Raw genomic sequence first — 19,365 nt, 5'->3', positions numbered from 1 at the left:
TATAGTAGGTACAGTATAGTGTTTACCAGGTGTATGTATAGGCAGGTTTTACTGTCTGCATTTTAAAACTCTGTACCCCTGAATTTCGTACACTTTCTAACTTCATGCAAATTTTTCCGCAAGGAGCTATCGGTTCCCATAAACATAGAGATCGAAATACCTACAAGTCCACAACTACCAACATTTTAGAAATATTCTGTAATAAATCTGTACCTTCTGGTAAACTCAGTGCTACCGAATGCTAAAAATTTTTTATCGTGTTTATGATTTACTGGAAGCCAAAGAGTGGAGAGAAGTTAATTTTTACAATGACTAGAAAGTAGCATGGTAATGTGCCCGTAGATTAAATTTACTGTTTATGGTCAAAGTAAGTACAACATTATCTTTAGAACAGCGTTGTCAGGACATTTTTTCTAATCCATGTTTTGTAAAACGGTTTGAAGAAACGGCGTGATCCACGTCGATAGAAATGGCGGTTATTATCGTTTTTGAAATTTGGAATTTTGTAGCAAAGTTCGACAACAGTTGTTGATCCTTTTCAAGCAAGGCGATGGTCAACCACCCTGTTCTCTTTCTGAAATCATTTAATTCTATAGTCAGTGCGTTTCTTCCTGCAGCGTCTAAGCCACCGCACACGAATATTCTATCCTCGATAACGCATGCTGTATGGTGGCTCCTCGGTTGCCGAAGTGGCGCCATCTCTTCCCACGCGGCACTTTTCAGATTCAGACGAATACAGCCAGTAGTTGGAAATGTTGCATCGGAAACACGAATCTCTCCGCCCAGAATATGTAGGTATCCGTTCACCACGCTCATTGCAAAGTGCGTTCGCCATTCGGGCAGATCGGGCAGCGTTTCCCAGTTGTCCGTTGTGGTATCATACCGGAACAGGGTCAGGCATGTCGCATAAAATATGTATCCATCATATTTGGCCACTGCTTGTGCGGCAGCTAAGTCAGCACTGCAAATGCGGTAATGAAGTTGCGTAACATACATAATACATATTTGCTATCTCATGTTTACAAAATGTAATCACTAATGGTCAATTTTTTGGCTTACTAAGCTGTGGTCGAATTGAGAAAGCTAACTCTGCCAGTTGAAACATCCATTGCTTGAAATACATCGAAATAGTCCCAAAAATAGATCTTGTCATCTACCACTATCGGGCCCATGGGATAATATATGTTCAACGAAGGCTCTAGCTTACGGCAAGTTCCATTGCTTATATCCCAGAATCTGAATTCCACCGGTAAGTCCTCGAAGCTGGTTATAAATAATATTTCTTTTTCCGATGCTGCTGACTGAAACCAGTATCGCGATGTAAGGTCTGGAAGTGTGGGCTCACTGATCGTTCCTCGAACATGAAGACATTGAGATGAGGGATCAAATATCAGTAAATTTTGAATGGAGCACCCACTGCACGCAAGAAACACGATCATAACTTCCTTTTTCCGTAACTCTTGCAAAAGCGCTGTTGCGCAAATTCTGTCTGTGCTAACTGGGTGCAGACACCGCCGGATGAGATCCCCAAAGTCTTGTTCAATGAGATCGCCCACCAGTGGCACGTAGCCGTCAATTATCAGCGTGGCATACCGTTGATGAGTGAGACCATTACCAGCATGCACAATATTTCCATCTTTCGCTAGTCGTTTTTTGAGTGCATGTTGTCCTTCACGACATTCGGCCATTTCCAGGATTATGCATCCCATACTCCAAATATCAGTTTTCCGTCCCGGCGCCTCTGTCCCTTCCTGAGAAAACCTTTTTAGCATTTCTGGTGACATGTAGCGTGTCGTACCGCGCAAATGCGAAATATCCGCAGAACAAGTTGTGTTTCCTTGCATCACAACTAAATCGTCCAAATCACCGATCAGCAGCTTTTCGCGGTCACCATTCAGAATTTTTACGAGGATGTTTTCCGGCTTCAAGTCGCCATGAATTAAGCCATTCTGATGTAAGAATTCAAGTCCTTGGGTTATGTCCTTAGCGAATTGGATGATCTTTTGGTAACTATTCAGAATATTTCCGTTTTTCTCAGCTTCTTTTAAGATAGAAGCAAGGTCACCTAAAAATTATTTGTCTGCGTCAGAAACAATCCGGAATACAAGCCAAAATGACTAATGCGAGTTATGTGGCTAATGTCACCTTTGTGGCAGTCCATTGCCAGCTCAACGGTCACTCCCCCGGAAGTTTTGGTGATGGATATTTTATGATAAGCAACGAGGTGCTCGCTAACCAGTTCGGTGAGCCTTCTTAACCTTTTCAGGGATTCCGTCCAGCTGTCGCGGTTGTCAGCAGTTTCCAAATGACCACCGAAATGGACCACCTTGACAGCTACGAAACCTCCTGCATAAATACCACGCTTTATAACTCTGGCTTTGTAGACCACTCCGAACGATCCCCTTCCAATTACATCGGCGTGAGAGAAAACATACTGCATACTGCGACCATATTCTTCCACTGTCCTGGGTGCGTTGACAACTTTGTTCCCCATCTCAATCAAATAATTTAAATCGGCGTTGCACACTTGCCACTTCGGCATAATACATTCGCCATTACAATGTTTGAGTTGAGGTGTAACATCTCGATTATCAAGCCCCAATTTATCATCTCTTTTCCAGCGCTCTAATAAGCAGCGCATTGTGCAGTGAAGCAAAGTAAACGGAGATGAGCTCAGCTATCAGTGATTATCCTGACTGTTATCATGGAAACACAGATAACACTACCGCAAAATGAATGAGTCGGCCTGCTTTGCCGTTGCCACTCCTTCGCCTTTGATTGATTGATTTAAATAATTATTTTCGAGCAGCCGATTGCCTTTTTCAGCTTTGCATTTTACCGTTGCTATCGTGAAACTTTCCCCGTCCCCGTTTTTCGTTGAAGATTTGCTTGCACATTTTTACTGTCCATACCCAGTTTTCGCAAAAAACTGAAGTACTGGCATCAAAACGTTTTCGGATACTATTAGTTTGCATAACACTGAAATACAGAAAAGATCTGTTGTCCCACGGCTTATTTTCTCGAGTCAAAACATATTTGCGATGTGACTTCGTCAACAGTGGCGCCAAAGTGGTTTCGCGTACGTGCATAAATTCAAGTCACAATCGTTTCTGAACTTCTCGAAGCAAGCAAAATCCATGTCAGTCTGTGTCTGAGCGGTTAAAATGGCTATCCCTATCTGTAGACCAAAAATGTACACTGGTGTCTTACTGTTCACTGTTCAATATCCTAAATCTGATTACTTGATGACCGGGCAGTAGACATGAGTCTTCTTTTTGTAAAAAATCATTTTGCTTCGTTTCGGCCCACTATGCAAGTTGGGGAGACAAAATGCTAGTAGATAAAAGCATCAGAATTACGGAAGTACACTCAGACTTCACTGAAAAATCTTCCATCATTGTAGTGTGCTGTGGAAGAGATAGAGCAGTTTCAGTACAATTAGCCTTCAGGATAATGCCACAGTTAGTCCAAAGATTGAGATAACCTAACTCCAACTGGAATCCCCATCAGAGCTGGCATTCCCACATCCACATGGTCTGGGTTCATCACGGGTGGTCAGCTCGTACATAACAACCAGGTACGTTAGCAGTACACCGATAACCTAGCAAACGGGAAACAGGAGCCAGTGGTCAGAGGAACGCGCTCATAATTTACAGTATCATTTAAAATTCGAATCTTACCGGAACAATGAAGTTAGTATCGAACAGGAAGAATTTACAGGCGGTAAAGCCAACCGGAAAATCCCGTAGGCGCTGCACTGTCGACATCGCCATGCCTTCGATTTTTATCCTCCAGTCGTCGGCTGTTTCCGCTATTTCGTAGTATACCGCAGCAAGTCCATGAGCCTGTTTTAAGCCAAACCAGAATAATAATAACAGCCACAACAATAAAAATAGTTAAAAATAACTCTACGGTTGAACTTGTTTTTATCTAAAACTAAATACGTGCAGTAAAGAGGGAGTACACTTTCTTGTAGAAAAACGAGAATAACTGTGGAAATAGTAGAACAGAATTTATCCATTGGTGTCCCCATGGAACTATTTTTCGTTAGCTTTTCAGCAGAGGGGACTCTGTTTGCGGGTATAGAGGGGAGGAAGACTACAGGGAAATAATAATATTGAAGTTTGCAAGAAATTGTCTCCGGCGGTGACACTAAATGTCAAAATGCGATGCGCCGTTATGTGCTGCAACTAAAGCTTTACGGGTAATTGTTACAAGCCCAATTTACAATAACATAACAGTCTATCCAGCACAGTTGCAGACTTTAAGTTTTACTTGTGCATTTAAACTGGCTGCAGAGATCATCAGGCACACGAGTAGAAAGACGCTCCCGACGGCAAAACCGTCCATGAATATTACATAAATCCCCCAGAGTTGCTGTTGTAAACACTCCAAAAGGCACTTTTAACACGCCTCCCATAGTGCTCCCGATCATCAATATAATCGCCGTAATATCGAATGCCAGCTCTACAAATAGTGCGGTTGAAAAGACTTCATCCAGGCTTTTCGTGACTTTCGACAGTTTCCAGTGCCGCTTACGCGATGCATCCAAAGCACACAACAATTCCGACTGGTCTTTGCCGGTACTATGCACCAGGGAAGCGGCTAGGCGGTTGTTTTCCTGGAAAGCCCATGACAAAGAGCCAGCAATGTACTGAAAATTTATAGTAAAAGCAATCTTGCCGAAGCTGCAGGAGCAAAAAGGCAGGAATTGAAAAATTGTCACGTATAAACGGGTGGATAATGTATACGGTACAAAAGACACCGTGGCAGTGTGTAATGCATCAAACTGGTGGAAATGCAGAATCCATAAGCAAACTGAGGCGCCGAACACAAAGATCAGTTCACCAGCTAGAAACATGTGCATATGTTTTCGTGATCTTAACGATACGTCACATGATTTTAAGACCTCTTCAAGATCTTCCACCGCGTCGTTTAGCGAGCGCGTGCAAAAAGGGAACAACAACACCAACAATATACCTACACTATGGAACAGCAGCATCATGGCGGCGGAAAGCAGCAGCGGCGGCTTATCGTGTCCTGCAGTCTTTGGCACAGTCTGATACAGCGTATCAACGAGGCCCACTATGCTGAACATACTGTTCAATACAACCAGGATCCCACTGAACACCACGCGCAGGGAAACTTTCTGCGGAGAACGAGCGGAATCAGTAGTCTCTCCGCTTTTCACCCAAGGAAAATAACCGTTCAGACGTAGTAACGAAGACAGTAGTTTCCAATCACGCTCGAACCAGCCATAGCCAGGTTTTTCGCTCAACGTATCCGATTGCATGGTTTCTGGGGATTCACCGTGAGTTGTCGGTTATGTTTTCCTAATGTCTGTATTCAAAAGAATAAGACCTACAAAAAGATCGTACAACCGGCTTAACATGTGAGGTTCATTAGGAACAGCATTGAAGCGTTATTTGAGTACGAGTATGGTATTTGTAATTTTGTAGTATAATGCTGGATGTTCAGTATGCCAGAGCGGCAGAGCCTAAAAGGGATCAGTTAAAAGTTAAAACCACCAATGGGAATTATTATGGTATATTTGTAAAGCATCTACGCAGCGCTTATTTTAACACATGAGAGCTGCGGAATTTATTCATCGATTCTCAAGGGAGGACCATGAGAATCGATAAAAAAATACAATGTGATAATTTTTCTGTAGGCTTTTTCTATGGTAACTTGGTATTGGTAACCAAGTGAAGCATGTAAAATTATGGAGTTAATCAGTGAGCGCGAAAGAACAAGTTCAGCCAAACGTTCTATTTAGCCAAGAATCTGGAAGACGGAATTATGCGTATCACTTGTCACCACAGTGGCGAATCTAGCCTGGTTTCGGAGGGGGAGCCAGAGAACTCACACCAAAGGGGGGTGTATTCTCTCGCTTTTTTGGCGACCTCCGCCGTAAAAAAATTCGCAATGTACCCCCCTCTTGCGAATTTTTTTGACGTCCAGGTTACGGGGGGCCATGGCTGCTCTGGCACCCCCCTAGACGCGCCACTGTGTCACCATACCGCTACTTTTTTATGTCATTTATTAACAAGGTTCCCATAAGTAGCAACATGAGTTACAGGTTCAGCAACGCCAAATCCGACCAAGAATAAACAAAACGACTATGCGCCCGGCTTTCGGCATTCTCCGAAAGAACACTGACCAGAATTAAAGTGCAGTGCTCTTTCGTAGAATTATATAGATATGTAGCTTGCTCCGTGGTGTATTTGTAATTATAAATGCTGCACTTGATACACCACTCCAACTGGACGGGTGACCATAAAGTCGATTTGCCATCTGTGATAATGATTGTATGCTCGTTCGATGTCGTTCTAGTGACTCACATCAGGCATCTGTCCGGTCTACGTAAAAACCCTAAACAAGCTAGAATCAAATTCCGTTTTGTTCAGAATTCTCATTCACCTGCATTACACTTTCCCAAAGAAGCACAGCAAAGGTTAAAATCAATTTATCTCATTTCATATACCATCAAATCGTAGCAGAGTTGTTGATAACAGAATGACCGAAATTAAGTTTAAGAACCTGTAGAATAAAAGAATTAAGAAATACTGTCCAGCGCAAACCGTTTTCAACGTACAATTAGCTGGCAACCGTGACGTAAATTATAACCCGGTCATTATTGACGAACCGCCGGAATGTACGGGGGACGGATTTAGACCCGGGGCGGATTTTTACCCCGGTTGGAGCGGTAAACCGTGACGTAAATTATAACCCGGTCATTATTGACGAACCCGCCGTAGTAATGTAGGGTTCGGAAAAGACCCGGGCGGATTTTCGCGACCCTGGGTGGAGCGGTTTGGGGAACCGTGACGTAAATTATAACCCGGTCAATATTGACGAACCCGCCGTAGTAATGTACGGAGGACCGAAATTTAAACCCGGGGCGGATTTTTTAGCGACCGGGTGGAGCGGTTTTGGGAAACCGTGACGTAAATTATAACCCGGTCAATATTGACGAACCCGCCGTAGTAATGTAGGGGTCCGGAAGTTTAAACCCGGGGCGGATTTTTAGCGACCCCGGGTGGAGCGGTTTTGGGGAACCGTGACGTAAATTATAACCCGGTCAATATTGACGAACCCGCCGTAGTAATGTAGGGGGTCCGGAAATTTGGAAACCCGGGCGGATTTTTAGCGACCCCGGGTGGAGCGGTTTTGGGGAACCGTGACGTTATCTATAACCCTGTCAATATTGACGATCCCGCCGTAGTAATGTACCGGGGTACGAAAATTTGGACCCAGGGCTGATTTTTTCAGCGACTTCGGGTGGAGTACTGGGGAACGGTAACGTAAAATATAACCTGGTCATTATTGACGAACTCGCAGTGATATACGGGTGGTCGTAAAATTTGGACCCGGAATTTTGCCCGCTGTAGGTTGTGGAGTGTTTTATGGTTACGGGTCCCGTAACAGGTAACTTTACCGTGAAGAGCGCTTGCAAACATTTCTGTTTACTATCAGTAAAATTACCATAACCGCAGTACGTTACCCTAGACGAGGATTACTGTTACCATAACAGATTACTTTTTATGCAACGGGTTGTCATTACCGAATTTCTATAATAATTAATCCTTAGGGTAACGGGTTACCGTTACCGCAACCTGTTTTGTAATGGATTACTATGGCGGGATACTGTCATTGAAACCGTTACCGTAATGGAGTACCGTGCATGTTATTGTCACCGTTGTGGGTTTCCGCAATCGTTGCTGCTACCCTTTACATGCTACCCTGCTACCCGAACAATCATTTAATTGTTGCTTAAATAAACTTAATGTAAAGATCCTGAAAAAAGCTAACCTGAAATGGAATTAGAATGACTAACGCTGACTGACGCCGTTATTCATCGAAGATGAACTACAGAAATTCGCGCTCACGAGGCTTGCAAGTTACAAATTTATTTAAAGGAGTACGCTTAGAAAGCGCACATTCGAGAATATTAAACAAAAAAGGATTCTAAGGCTTCTGAGTAATTTTTTGAAATAGTTTTGAAACGTTGCCATAGCAAAACATCTATTTAAGAAACCCAGCGAAGTCAGGAGTCATTACTACCATTACTAACATTAACACTGCATGTGTTACCTGCATTGCCGCTGTTGTTATTCATATTCTGATGGTTCATCGTTGCGCGTTACCGCTACCGGCGTTACCACTCAAACTAAGCGTTATCAGTAATAACTGTTACGTTTGCCAGACTGTAACAATGTACAGTAACTGAGTCTGTTTTTGATAGTGTATCATGTCTCGTTACTGTTGAAACTAAAGGCGTAGCCGAAGGCGACGCCAAAACGTGGCGCTAGCGAGCGCAGCAAAACAAGCGGAGCTGGAAGTAAAACAAAAGGGTTCTATGGTTCTGTTAATCTGAAGGTATGTGACTTTATTGGTCAAATCAAACTTAAGGCAAAATAAAAAAAGAAACAAGAATTACAACAAGAAAATTTCTTTCAGCTTATCAAGGCCTTCCATCGTGCCCAGTGCCCAGCACAGACGCCGCATTACCCGTTGAACATCTATCGACAAACGCTGACGTTAAACTCATGCGAGCGTGCTTCGCCGGTTTGCTGCTGAAATCTTTACCCCAGTTCTTTGGCAAATGCGATTGCTGACGGCCCCCCACGGGCCCAGGGTTTCAAAGGCGATTGAAGCGAACAGGTAGCGGCCAACCAGGTACAAATTCAATCTGGATTTTTTATCCTCTGCTTGCACGGCGGCCGTTCCGCTTTGATCGAGTTGGCTTTGACATGTATGGCGCAACCGTGTCTACACATGTCACGTCCCATGCTAGGCACAATCCACGTTTCCAGGCAAATGCCGTGCAGCCGTCCGGACGGCGCTCCGTGGTGTGAGAAGTACCACGAGGCTCCAGTTTTGCAGGCACGCCGGCAGATATACATGCTCGACAAATGATGCTATTTAATCCGCCGTGACGCGGGTGTCTTCCGGCGGAGAAGACACATGACAGCCCATGATGCCCGTAACCATCTACGCGTTTGAGACATTTGACGCAATCATGAGGTTCGCAAATCGTGGCGCTAAGGCAAAGACCAACACTGATCATGAGTTCGTCGTCTCCCGGCAGGTTGCCGATGTGGGCGGAAAGTTGTGCGTTTAAACAGATGCCGGCTTCTGGCCTAGACTGGGCAAGCAGGCGTGCTGTGTTGACTTCATCGCCCTCGAACACCTGCAACAAAGTAGAAAGGAAACGTTACATAAAGGCATGTCTCACGGCTTTTGAGACTTCCGGAACGCGGGTTCGGGAATTTCAGCCTGACGGGCTTTCAGTTTCCAGGACTCCACTGCGCCGGCGACGTCGGTAATATCGTGGGTATGGAGCAGCGCGGACAGCAAACCGGAAACAGAATTGAATCGAAGTCAGGAAGGCTGGTAGGGATAATTCTTCTGACCGGCGGATGCCAATTCCATCTCTGCTAACTGGAGTGTTACTTGACCCCAAGGCGGAGTCGTTGTGGTTGGTCCGTACGTTCGAGATTTTTCTTGCAGTTTCACTTAGGCTTTTGTTACTGTAACGATACGGTCGCATAAACCGAAGGCAGAGCCAAAGGCGACGCCGAGCTGCGGCGCGAGCAAGCGCAGCGCGAGCGGAGCAGCAAGTAAAAAACGAGCGGATTCTATTGTACTGCTGTTCTGAAGAGATTCTCCTTACAGTTCAGGTTAAACTTTTGTTACCGTGATGATACGGAAGTGGAAACCGAAGGCGGAGCCGAAGGCTACGCCGAGCTGCGGCGCGAGCAAGCGCAGCGCAGCGAGCAGCAAAGTAAAACAAGAAGATTCTATTGTCCTACTATTCCGAAGAGATTCTTCTTACAGTTCAGCTTAACCCTTTTGTTACATGATTATACGGTAGCAAACTACCGTTTCCACTGAAACCGAAGGCAAAGCCAGGCGATGCCGAGCTGCGGCGCGAGGAGCGCAGCATAATGAGCGGAGGAGCAAATAAAACGAAAGGATTCTATTGCTCTTTTATTTAAAAGAGATTCTTCTTATAGTTCCGCTTGAACTTTTGTTACCGTGTTAGTACAGAAGTCGAAACCGAAGGCGGAGAAAAAGCTACGCCGAGCTGCGGCGAAAGCGCAGCGCAGCGAGCAACTAAAACAAAAGCATTCCGTTGTTCTTTTCATTAAAAAAATTGTTTTACGGACGAAATTTCCGTTGTCATTTTGAAATTTGCTAGCAAACTATTGTTTCGAGGAAAACCGAAGGCAAATCCGAGCGGCGCCGCAATTGAAGCATCAAATAGAACAATAGATTTATTTTTTCTATTTCAAAATTTTGTTGCAATCTGCATAGAAATTTAGATATCAATTTTGCAAATGAAAACGAATTATTTGATTGCTTGATCGAAGTTTCTCGCTTTGTGCAACAACACCCTATTTCAAACTTCAAAACAGTCTCATCCATAAAGGTGTGTATAAATCTAAATACATAAGTACAAATAAAATAAACCTCAGTGATTGAGAGTTTTGATTCTTTTGCAAAGAAAAAGAGAGGAGATCAGCGTTAAAGGTCATTACTTTTAAATACACCGGTGTTCACAGAAATTTAATGACGTGACCTTGCCCTCACCAGAATTGCGTACAATAGGTAACTTCCTAGCTAGGTAACGTGAAATTCCCCGTTTTTGAAACGACTCTTACCAAAATTCACAAATGTTTAAGACTTTCATAAATTAATGTCGACATATTTTTTTGAAAATTACGCGATTCATGAACTTTATTGTAGACCAAAGATTCTGGCAAGCTTAGTCAAATCAACATCCAAGCACTAAAACACTTTTGCACCAGGTGGAGTTGAGTTAGTACGTCAAGACCAAAAACGACATTGGATTGCTAACCATTGTTTTATGCCTGAAACGGTCACTAGGTTTTCAACACCATGGTAAGTAAATATGAGTTACTCGACCGTTATGTTCCAGAATAAAATCGACCGAATTAAACTGAAAGACATAAAAATAACATGGCACCCTTTACCCAAGAAAGTGATCCAGTTGGGAATCGTTACTGCGTTATTGTTACCTACGTTGCTACTGCCCCCGGACATCGAATAAGCTGTTGAAACGATAAATCGTTTGCGTAATAAATCAAGCCAAACCAAGCTTTACGAAAAACATTTTTGTCTCTAAAACAGAAATCTGCGCCGGCGCTTCTCAGATCCTGTGTGGTTACATCGGCATACGCGGTTTGTGTAAATAAGTGTGCCAATTTATTCGCAGCTAAGACAATCTTTCCGTAAATTTGAAAATACTGAAATTTAAATGGCTTCCATGCGCCTTACAACTTGAAAGCAATGACCGGCATCCTAAAGTAAAGAATTTGGTGCGAAATTGACGGCAATGTGCGGTATGGTATTTATATTAGTAGTGCCGCGTCGCAGTTGCTTGCCTGGTCACATCTGATCATATAGCAGTCCATTTGTATCACCAGCGGGGTCGTTATTATCATTTATATCAGTATTATCATCATTGTCACGGAATGAGATGTCTCGAGGTGGCGGCATGCTCGTATCGCGTTGCGCCGCGTGCGGGAGTATGGAGAGACTACCGCTATCCACCAGTCTGCTAAACTCATGCCAGTCAATCACGCCGACTTTCCACTCAGCATTAAACTATTATAAGTAACCGCTTAAGCTGCTTATCGGCCAAAAAATCGGCTCTACAATGTCGAGCGTAACCGCAAACAATATTTTGGCCAATACACAGATCAGTAATTCCTTAGGCTTAGTTAGCTCATGGTTAGCCATCGTTTATTTTTTTTCACGCAATTTTCAGCCAACAATAAACCATTTCATCTTACAAAATTCTGAATATAGTTTCTTGGAGCGCATGCACCAGCACGAAGCTCAAATAATATTATACTTTTTTTTAACGGAATCAAAATAGAAAACATTCAAAAATATATTGTATCGGCATAATTCCGAAAAACGGCATAAAACTAATGATATCATATCGGCATCGTAGCGGTGGCAAAACTGATTTGAGCAGCTCTGCTCATAAGCCTTCCACAGCATATGAAACAGCTACAAAAAGCGTTTAGACTCTCAACTACTACTGTTGCAGTCTTACCCAACCGCGTCTTTACAAGAAAAAAGTTTACACGCTCGCTCGCTTGCACTAAGGGCGGTTACGACCTTTGTACTAGTTATAAATGCTGCACTTGATACACCACTCCAACTGGACGGGTGACCATAAAGTCGATTTGCCATCTGTGATAATGATTGTATGCTCGTTCGATGTCGTTCTAGTGACTCACATCAGGCATCTGTCCGGTCTACGTAAAAACCCTAAACAAGCTAGAATCAAATTCCGTTTTGTTCAGAATTCTCATTCACCTGCATTACACTTTCCCCAAAGAAGCACAGCAAAGGTTAAAATCAATTTATCTCATTTCATATACCATCAAATCGTAGCAGAGTTGTTGATAACAGAATGACCGAAATTAAGTTTAAGAACCTGTAGAATAAAAGAATTAAGAAATACTGTCCAGCGCAAACCGTTTTCAACGTACAATTAGCTGGCAACGTACAATTAGCCGGTGCGATTTACAGAACCGTGGGAATCGTCGTTTTTCGAGGTCATTTCGTACACCACAACTAAGTAAGTCAACAGTGCTCCAATAACCTGCAAGTTATGCGCATACTGTAGCATCTAGAAAAAGAATGAATGTAGGACGCTTTGAAATCAATGGTTTACCGTGATGATGAAATTCATGTCCAACAAAAATAGTCTCCACGCAGTAAACCCAACGGGCCTATCACGCAGGCGTTGAATAGTGGCGCTTGTGATGCTTTCTATTTTGTGCTTCCATTCAGGAAAAGTTTCCGCTAATTCGTGATAAATGTCGACGATTGCTTGCGCCTGTAGTATTGAAAACCAGGTATACAGAGTACGTTACAGTTTGCCTTAAAATCGACCGGATACGGAAAGCGTGCCTATAATACTAGAATAAGCCGTACAACTCTTGTCGTTTTTACGTAGCTAATATAGCACTTAACTGTTAAAATAAAGTTACAGTAATAGAATGAATGTGTGCAATTCACCTGGGAATTTACGGAGGCCGCTGTAATCATCCGTCCGAAGAGCAAAAACGAATTCCCAAATGCACATCCTGCCAGGAACAGTAAATCTACAATACTGTTGGTTGCAAAAACACCCAGCGGGACTTTTGACGATCCTCCCATGGCAATACCGATCATTAACGTAATAGCCAGCACATCGAATCCTGTCAGCACGAACAGCGCACCAGAATAAATCCCGTCCAGTTTCCGTGTGACCTTTGTCAATCGCCAATGTCGTTCGCGTGACATCTCCAAGAGGCCCAGCGCTTCCAGCGCCTGCATTTTGTCGTTCTGCAACTGCGACAAAATATTTTGGGCAAACTGATTATTTAACTGAAACTGCAATCTCAGGCACTGGCAGATATATTGAAAGGGAAAGGTCAGCGCCAGTTGTCCGTAACTGCAGATTATCAACGGACCCAACTGAAACAGAAACAGGTAGAGGTGCACAGGAAATTCGTAATCAATGAACGACAACGACACAGTTAGCCCCGGTGAGAACTGATAAGCATGGAGAAACAGAAGAGCGAAAGCAAATGGAGTGAAAGCCACCTCTTGACAAATCAGGAACATGTACACTCGTCGCCTTGATTTTTGTGGAATAGGATACAAGCTTAAAACCACGTCGAGTTCTTCGACCGTTTCGTTAAGGTTCCGGGTCGCAAAAGGAACTAACGCCAGCATCGCAAGGCAGCTGCAGTGGAACTGCAGAAACATCGTGAAGGTCATTAGCAGCGCAGTTTTATCCGGGATACGCGCAGTCGACAAGGTCTGATACAGCGTATCGAACAAGGCAACCAAGTCGGTCGCACTGAGCAGTGCAATGAACACTCCGGTGAAGAGCCACGGGACGGAAAGAAATTGCTGCTGCGTCCCGGTTTGTCGCCATGGAAAGTAGCCGTTGATGCGCAGCAGAGGGACGCAGAATGTATTCCAGTCTCGAAGAAACCAGGAGCCAACGCCATCGGTTTCTTCAGTTACCAACATGGCGCTCGTCGACCAGGAGATGCAACACGTAAAATACGTAGTAATGTGTATAATACGTAGTAATATACAAATGTGTACCAATCTTTCGTCCATGAAAGTGCCTGTTAGAAAGCAAAACAAATTGATGCACTGGAGTTTAGCTACGCTAGCCGATTACCTGCGTTCTGCTACGCTGCGTTCTGCTAGCTACGCTACCTGCGTTCTGCTGCTCTCCAACTCCAAGTAAGTCCCAAATGAATATTATGTCTAATATCGTAAGTGAATGCACACACACCCGGCGTGTAGCTCGATAGCGACACCCTCGGTAACATGAGAATTATGTACTCTGTACACAGTACATTGTTTTCAGCAGGTTCAAGCAGATAAATCGCAGCAGCATGATTTAAAACACCTGTCTTATACCTATAAAAAATCAACGTTATCAAGATACCTGAAAGCATCTTTGACAATTATGAATGATCATTACTAAGCAATTTATGGTGTCTGGTGTGGTTTGCCTGAGCATGAAAACGATGTAGATAACAAAAGCATTTCCGACGCCGAGATATTTTTTTAAAAATTGCACCTTGGATGGTCGTGTTGTGGGCCTTCGGAATTGCTGATTCTCCGGCTGAGAATGCAGTTGGTTCAATCGTCCACAGAACAGTCACCACCTCTGCTGCTGTTCAGGCGTGTCTAAGAATTCTGATACTTAAGCTGTACAGAAATGAAAGAGGGCAAGTTGAGTGAGGGGAACTGCATTGACCACCCTCTGGCCAAACAGTTGTTTAAATATGCCACTGAATCACATACGCGCCATATATCTGGTCATGGCCAGCCTGTTTCATCAGACAACGGACTCGATCCGCGCTTGCCATGTCTGGGTTTGTGTATTATAAATTAAAACTCGTTTAGGCTCCACTTTTGCACAATAGGTATTCAGAAAGAGGAAAAAATATCATTTGCTAGACGCTTGAATTTGCTAGGGGAAAAAGGCCGTGATACTTGATAGGGATATTTCTGGCCCTGCTAAGGATTTTTCTAGCCTTCTTGTACATAAAAGCGACTGGAACCACAGCTTCCGCTTCGGCAACTCACATGTACGGCAACCGGCTTCGCCGGTGCCGCACATGCGAGTATATCAGCCGGGCTTGGCGGCCCCCGCTACTGGTACGACTGATAAACTCACATGTACGGCAACCGGCTTCGCCGGTGCCGCACATGCGAGTATATCAGCCGGGCTTGGCGGCCCCCGCTACTGGTACGACTGATAAACTCACATGTACGGCAACCGGCTTCGCCGGTGCCGCACATGCGAGTATATCAGCCGGGCTTGGCGGCCCCCGCTACTGGTACGACTGATAAACTCACATGTACGGCAACCGGTACTACTGCTGCTGATTTACGCTACTTTACTTTCTACTGCACTGCATCTACGTTCTACGGTATTTCTACACTAACTAACTACTGCCACAGCCACTAACCTACGTTGAACGGCCCAGCCGTTAAGAAGAACGAAATCTTACTATTTGGCTCTTAGCGCGCACACATGAAACGCCGTTGAAAACGATAATTATTACAAATTCTTCAAAATCTGCGACAATAAATCGATTTAAATTGTTATCGCTTATTTATACAATGTACTTCTTCATGAGCAGTCAGTTTCGTCACTATATGTTTATTCGTTAAACTAATACGACGTTGACCGAATCGAGTTTTTATTATCTCCGAACACTTTTCGTGGCAATCCACACAAAATATCTTGGTAAACTCGCAATTTTGCTTCATGCCCCAGTTTCAGTTTTCGGAAAAGAAAAACGATCAACGGAAGCAAATAATTAAGTCAATAAAGCATTAATTAAGTAATTAATTTTCAATTAAGGCATTATAATGCCTAATTGTCCATATTGCGAATCACCCATCTCCTGCATTTCAAACCGGACTCATAAGTAAAAATGTTTAGATTTGACCGATAAATTATACGCGTAAATTATGTACATAGAAATAATAAATACATTGAAGTCCATGCGTAGCGTTGACCCCACATACGGTCATTTTCAACGGGAATATTTCAATCCATGCTTTTAATGTTTTGTACCGGCACTTGAACAACAGGATACTGCTGCAACAACATATTGCAAATCCAGCGGCATTTTAAACCATGTAGAAAAAAATATTTAAAGAGCACTTTTCATAGTTTATTTGTGTTAAGTTTTGAATTTTTAAATATTACATATGTTTTTTATTTTGTTTACTATGCGTTCTGCAGCAATTTTTTAGATGTTTTTTTGGTAAGTGTTGCAGCGGTGCTTTTGTGGCTACAAAAATTCCAACGAAAATCGAAAAAATTTGAAAAATAAAATTCAGAATAGCCACTTGACTATGATAACTTTGAACTGCGGCTCAGTGCCACAACTTCAGTTCTGGCGAAATTTTAATAAAATTAATTTTATTACAAGGAAAATATTAATACAATTTGCTTTAATACCAGTCTCATAAATTCAACAATTTTCTGCATTTTTTGAAAATATAATAAATGCAACCAGCATTAATTATGAAATATTTCCAAAATTAATTTACGCATTGGAGTCACTGTACTGATCCACAAGTCAGCTTGCTTATTGAAGCGGGCAAAATTAATAATTTTTAATTGCCCAGGAACACTGCGAGAAAAAATTACTAGAAAATTCAAAATACGCTTTGCTGCTGACGGCATAATGCAGTTTCCGCATCACCAGCTATCGCTGCACATTTCACCCCAGTAAATCAGGAGTCAGGACATGAACACTGCAAACAACCAATGACCTTTACAACATAGCTTCAACAGTCTGTTCGTTTTCCGCGGCAAAACGTTTTATTAATCCGTAAAGCGAGCTCCTTCTTAATCAAAATTCGCATCAATAAACAGTTCTCCCTTAAATACAAATAAATCCAGTTTTTCGAAAATGCGAATACGTATTCGAAATAACATTGAATAAACCTGTACGAACGACCTAAAATTCCACAAAATATCACCTACATAATAATTATTATTATACCCAGTAGCTCTGTTAACATGTACAGTGGAACTGTGGAATAACAACTGCTACACCAATTACATGGCTTAAATCCCAAAAAAATAATAGAAATCAATCAGTATTTAAGTAAAGCATTCGTTTACAATCGTTTCAGTAAATTAAGTAATTTTTATTTTTCATAGTCGACACTTTCTGTTATTTATTTATATAAATTTCATTATTTATTAAATCATTCAACTTAAACATCAAGTTACACCATACTACCATAGCAATATTTTATTGTTTTATTCTCTGCTACTTATTAAGATGGGACTTAAAATTTAAGTCCCATCTTAATAAGTACTGTATATAATACAGTACAATCAGTCCGAACGACGCACAGACCGCTAAACTATTTAAACATGATAACCGGTAAGGAGAAAAAAGGGAAATTACAGCAATTGGACGGTGGTTTGCACACCGGGAAAAAGTACTCAAAGCAAACGTAGTTTAAATAAAATAAATCAGAAAATATTACTGTAATTTATTTGCGCCGGTGTAATGCAAGTACTAACGAATTCGTCGGCTTAGCGCATAAGCTCGCCTCTCCACGCCACTTCTTCGCTCTTTCGCTCACCTACCTACACCGGCTACACGTGACGTGTTGAACAGTGGACACTGATAAAAAAATGATCAATGATCATTTTATTATTTCTCCCTATTTTTATTTACCGTTTCTCCATCTTCCAATTTATGATCCGTGTTTTTTTTAGTTTACGGATCTCTTGAGGTTTGTTGTTTGCAAATAGACACGGGTCAGATTGCCAACTACATCCAACGCATCCGCGCCCGTCCGCCCAGCAAATGTTCGCTAATGCTGAAATCCCTGCAGAGGCCGTCGTCGAGCTCAACACCGCGAGCCAAAACTGGACGGTCCGCGTCGCGCTGTTTTTCGCGGGGGTATCCATTTTCCACATGTGGCATCTGTCCAGTTTGCTTGAGAATGATCGGTTCTTGTCGCAATTATCACAGCTGGAACGGGAAATGACATTCCGTAGGGAACAGGTGAGGGTTTTGTGGCGGATGCGGTGTGTGTCCTGTAGTCGAAGTGAGTGCTATGCTGTACAGGGTTCGATGGAATAGCTGCCGTGTTTAAGGGGATCACTATGAGATGACTTTCATATAAATGGGTTATCGTCTTATCGATATTAACATCAGCTTGTAGGAAATTTTTCGGGCTTTCGAATAGTATGTCTCGATGGGATATATTGTATTGCGATCATAAGTTATAGTAAAAAAACAAGACCGGGTCAGCATAGGCGAAGTAAGTGCAATGATGTTATCGGCTAGCCATGGCCAGCCGCATGGCAGATAGACCTGGACAGCAGAACAGAACGCCTCATGCTGTCCTGTGGCCGGAGCCAAGCTGATTCTTCCCTCTCTAGCTATGCTCTGTCTGATCTCTATCCTGCAAAACGCGGGCTTGGGTAGCCGGCTCTGCCACACATTGCTGCCGGTCAGTCAGCAAGCCTTTCATTCAGCTGCCGTTTTCCAAAAACTTGTGAAATGGCTTTAAAAATCGATAACTCCATTGTAAAACTTGCTACACTTTCCAAATGGGCATCAGATAATGTGTTATTTTCTAGAAAGCTTATATACCGAGACACTGCCATAGTCCAATAAGGCATGTTTGAATAAACTCAAAAAAACACTTTTCAAAAAGTGTTTTTCTTGATTTTTTTGTAAACTAACAACATTTTTTATTAGCATGTTGGAGAATATAAGCTTTCTAGGCTAAAACACATCCAATGATGTGTATCACATCTAATTTGAAAAAACTTTCTCATTCGACTTTTGAATTCAAAGTTTTTCCTTTGTTTCTTGAATAGCTCTGTCCAGAGAGAGCGTAGACAAGATCGCAATACACCATTGTGTAGCCAAACCCTTTGCGCATGCAGTCAGAACAATGGAAACAATGATCTTCCAGTTGTTTTTAACCTATTCATGTTTTCCCAGACCCACTTTCATCTCATAGGGATCCCCTTAACTTTACGTGATCGTATTTTGTCTGCTGGTTTTCTGTAGATTTTCGGTTTTCGAGGGTTCTTTCTGAAATCTTCTGATAAAACATTTTTAATTTATTACATCTTTAGTGTTGTGTATCTGACAGGGAAAAAAATCACTGGTAGTGGCTTGATGGTATTTATGTCGTAGCGCGCATCTGGTTGTTTACGTTTGGTGAATGATTCGAAAAAAACCTGATTTAATTCATTTAACCATTTTAACAGAATAATTATTGATTAATAATTTTTCTGCCGTG

General features: G+C 42.6%; 2 protein-coding genes across 2 annotated transcripts; both read right to left on the bottom strand.

Annotated features, from left to right (window-relative positions):
• Positions 1–346: 346 nt before the first annotated feature.
• Positions 347–2,611, bottom strand: LOC129582723 (uncharacterized). The gene is made up of 3 exons (XM_055474323.1): positions 2,146–2,611; positions 1,060–2,065; positions 347–961 (listed from the first exon to the last, which is right to left on the bottom strand). Exons 1-3 carry the CDS (start codon positions 2,540–2,542, stop codon positions 400–402), a joined length of 1,965 nt encoding a protein of 654 aa, XP_055330298.1. The 5' UTR covers positions 2,543–2,611; the 3' UTR covers positions 347–399.
• A 2,633-nt stretch (positions 2,612–5,244) lies between these two features.
• Positions 5,245–13,675, bottom strand: LOC129582737 (uncharacterized). Its single transcript, XM_055474344.1, has 4 exons — positions 13,066–13,675; positions 12,719–12,883; positions 12,534–12,646; positions 5,245–5,361 (listed from the first exon to the last, which is right to left on the bottom strand). The coding sequence occupies exons 1-3, from the start codon at positions 13,654–13,656 to the stop codon at positions 12,554–12,556; spliced, it is 849 nt and encodes a 282-aa protein (XP_055330319.1). The 5' UTR covers positions 13,657–13,675; the 3' UTR covers positions 5,245–5,361; positions 12,534–12,553.
• Positions 13,676–19,365: the final 5,690 nt, after the last annotated feature.

The sequence above is a fragment of the Paramacrobiotus metropolitanus genome, unplaced genomic scaffold (assembly GCF_019649055.1).
Source record: "Paramacrobiotus metropolitanus isolate TYO unplaced genomic scaffold, Prichtersi_v1.0 Parri_scaffold0000008, whole genome shotgun sequence".
NCBI lineage: Eukaryota > Metazoa > Tardigrada > Eutardigrada > Parachela > Macrobiotidae > Paramacrobiotus > Paramacrobiotus metropolitanus.
Note: the sequence above shows the minus strand (reverse complement) of the source record. Positions and strands in the feature narration are given on the sequence as shown.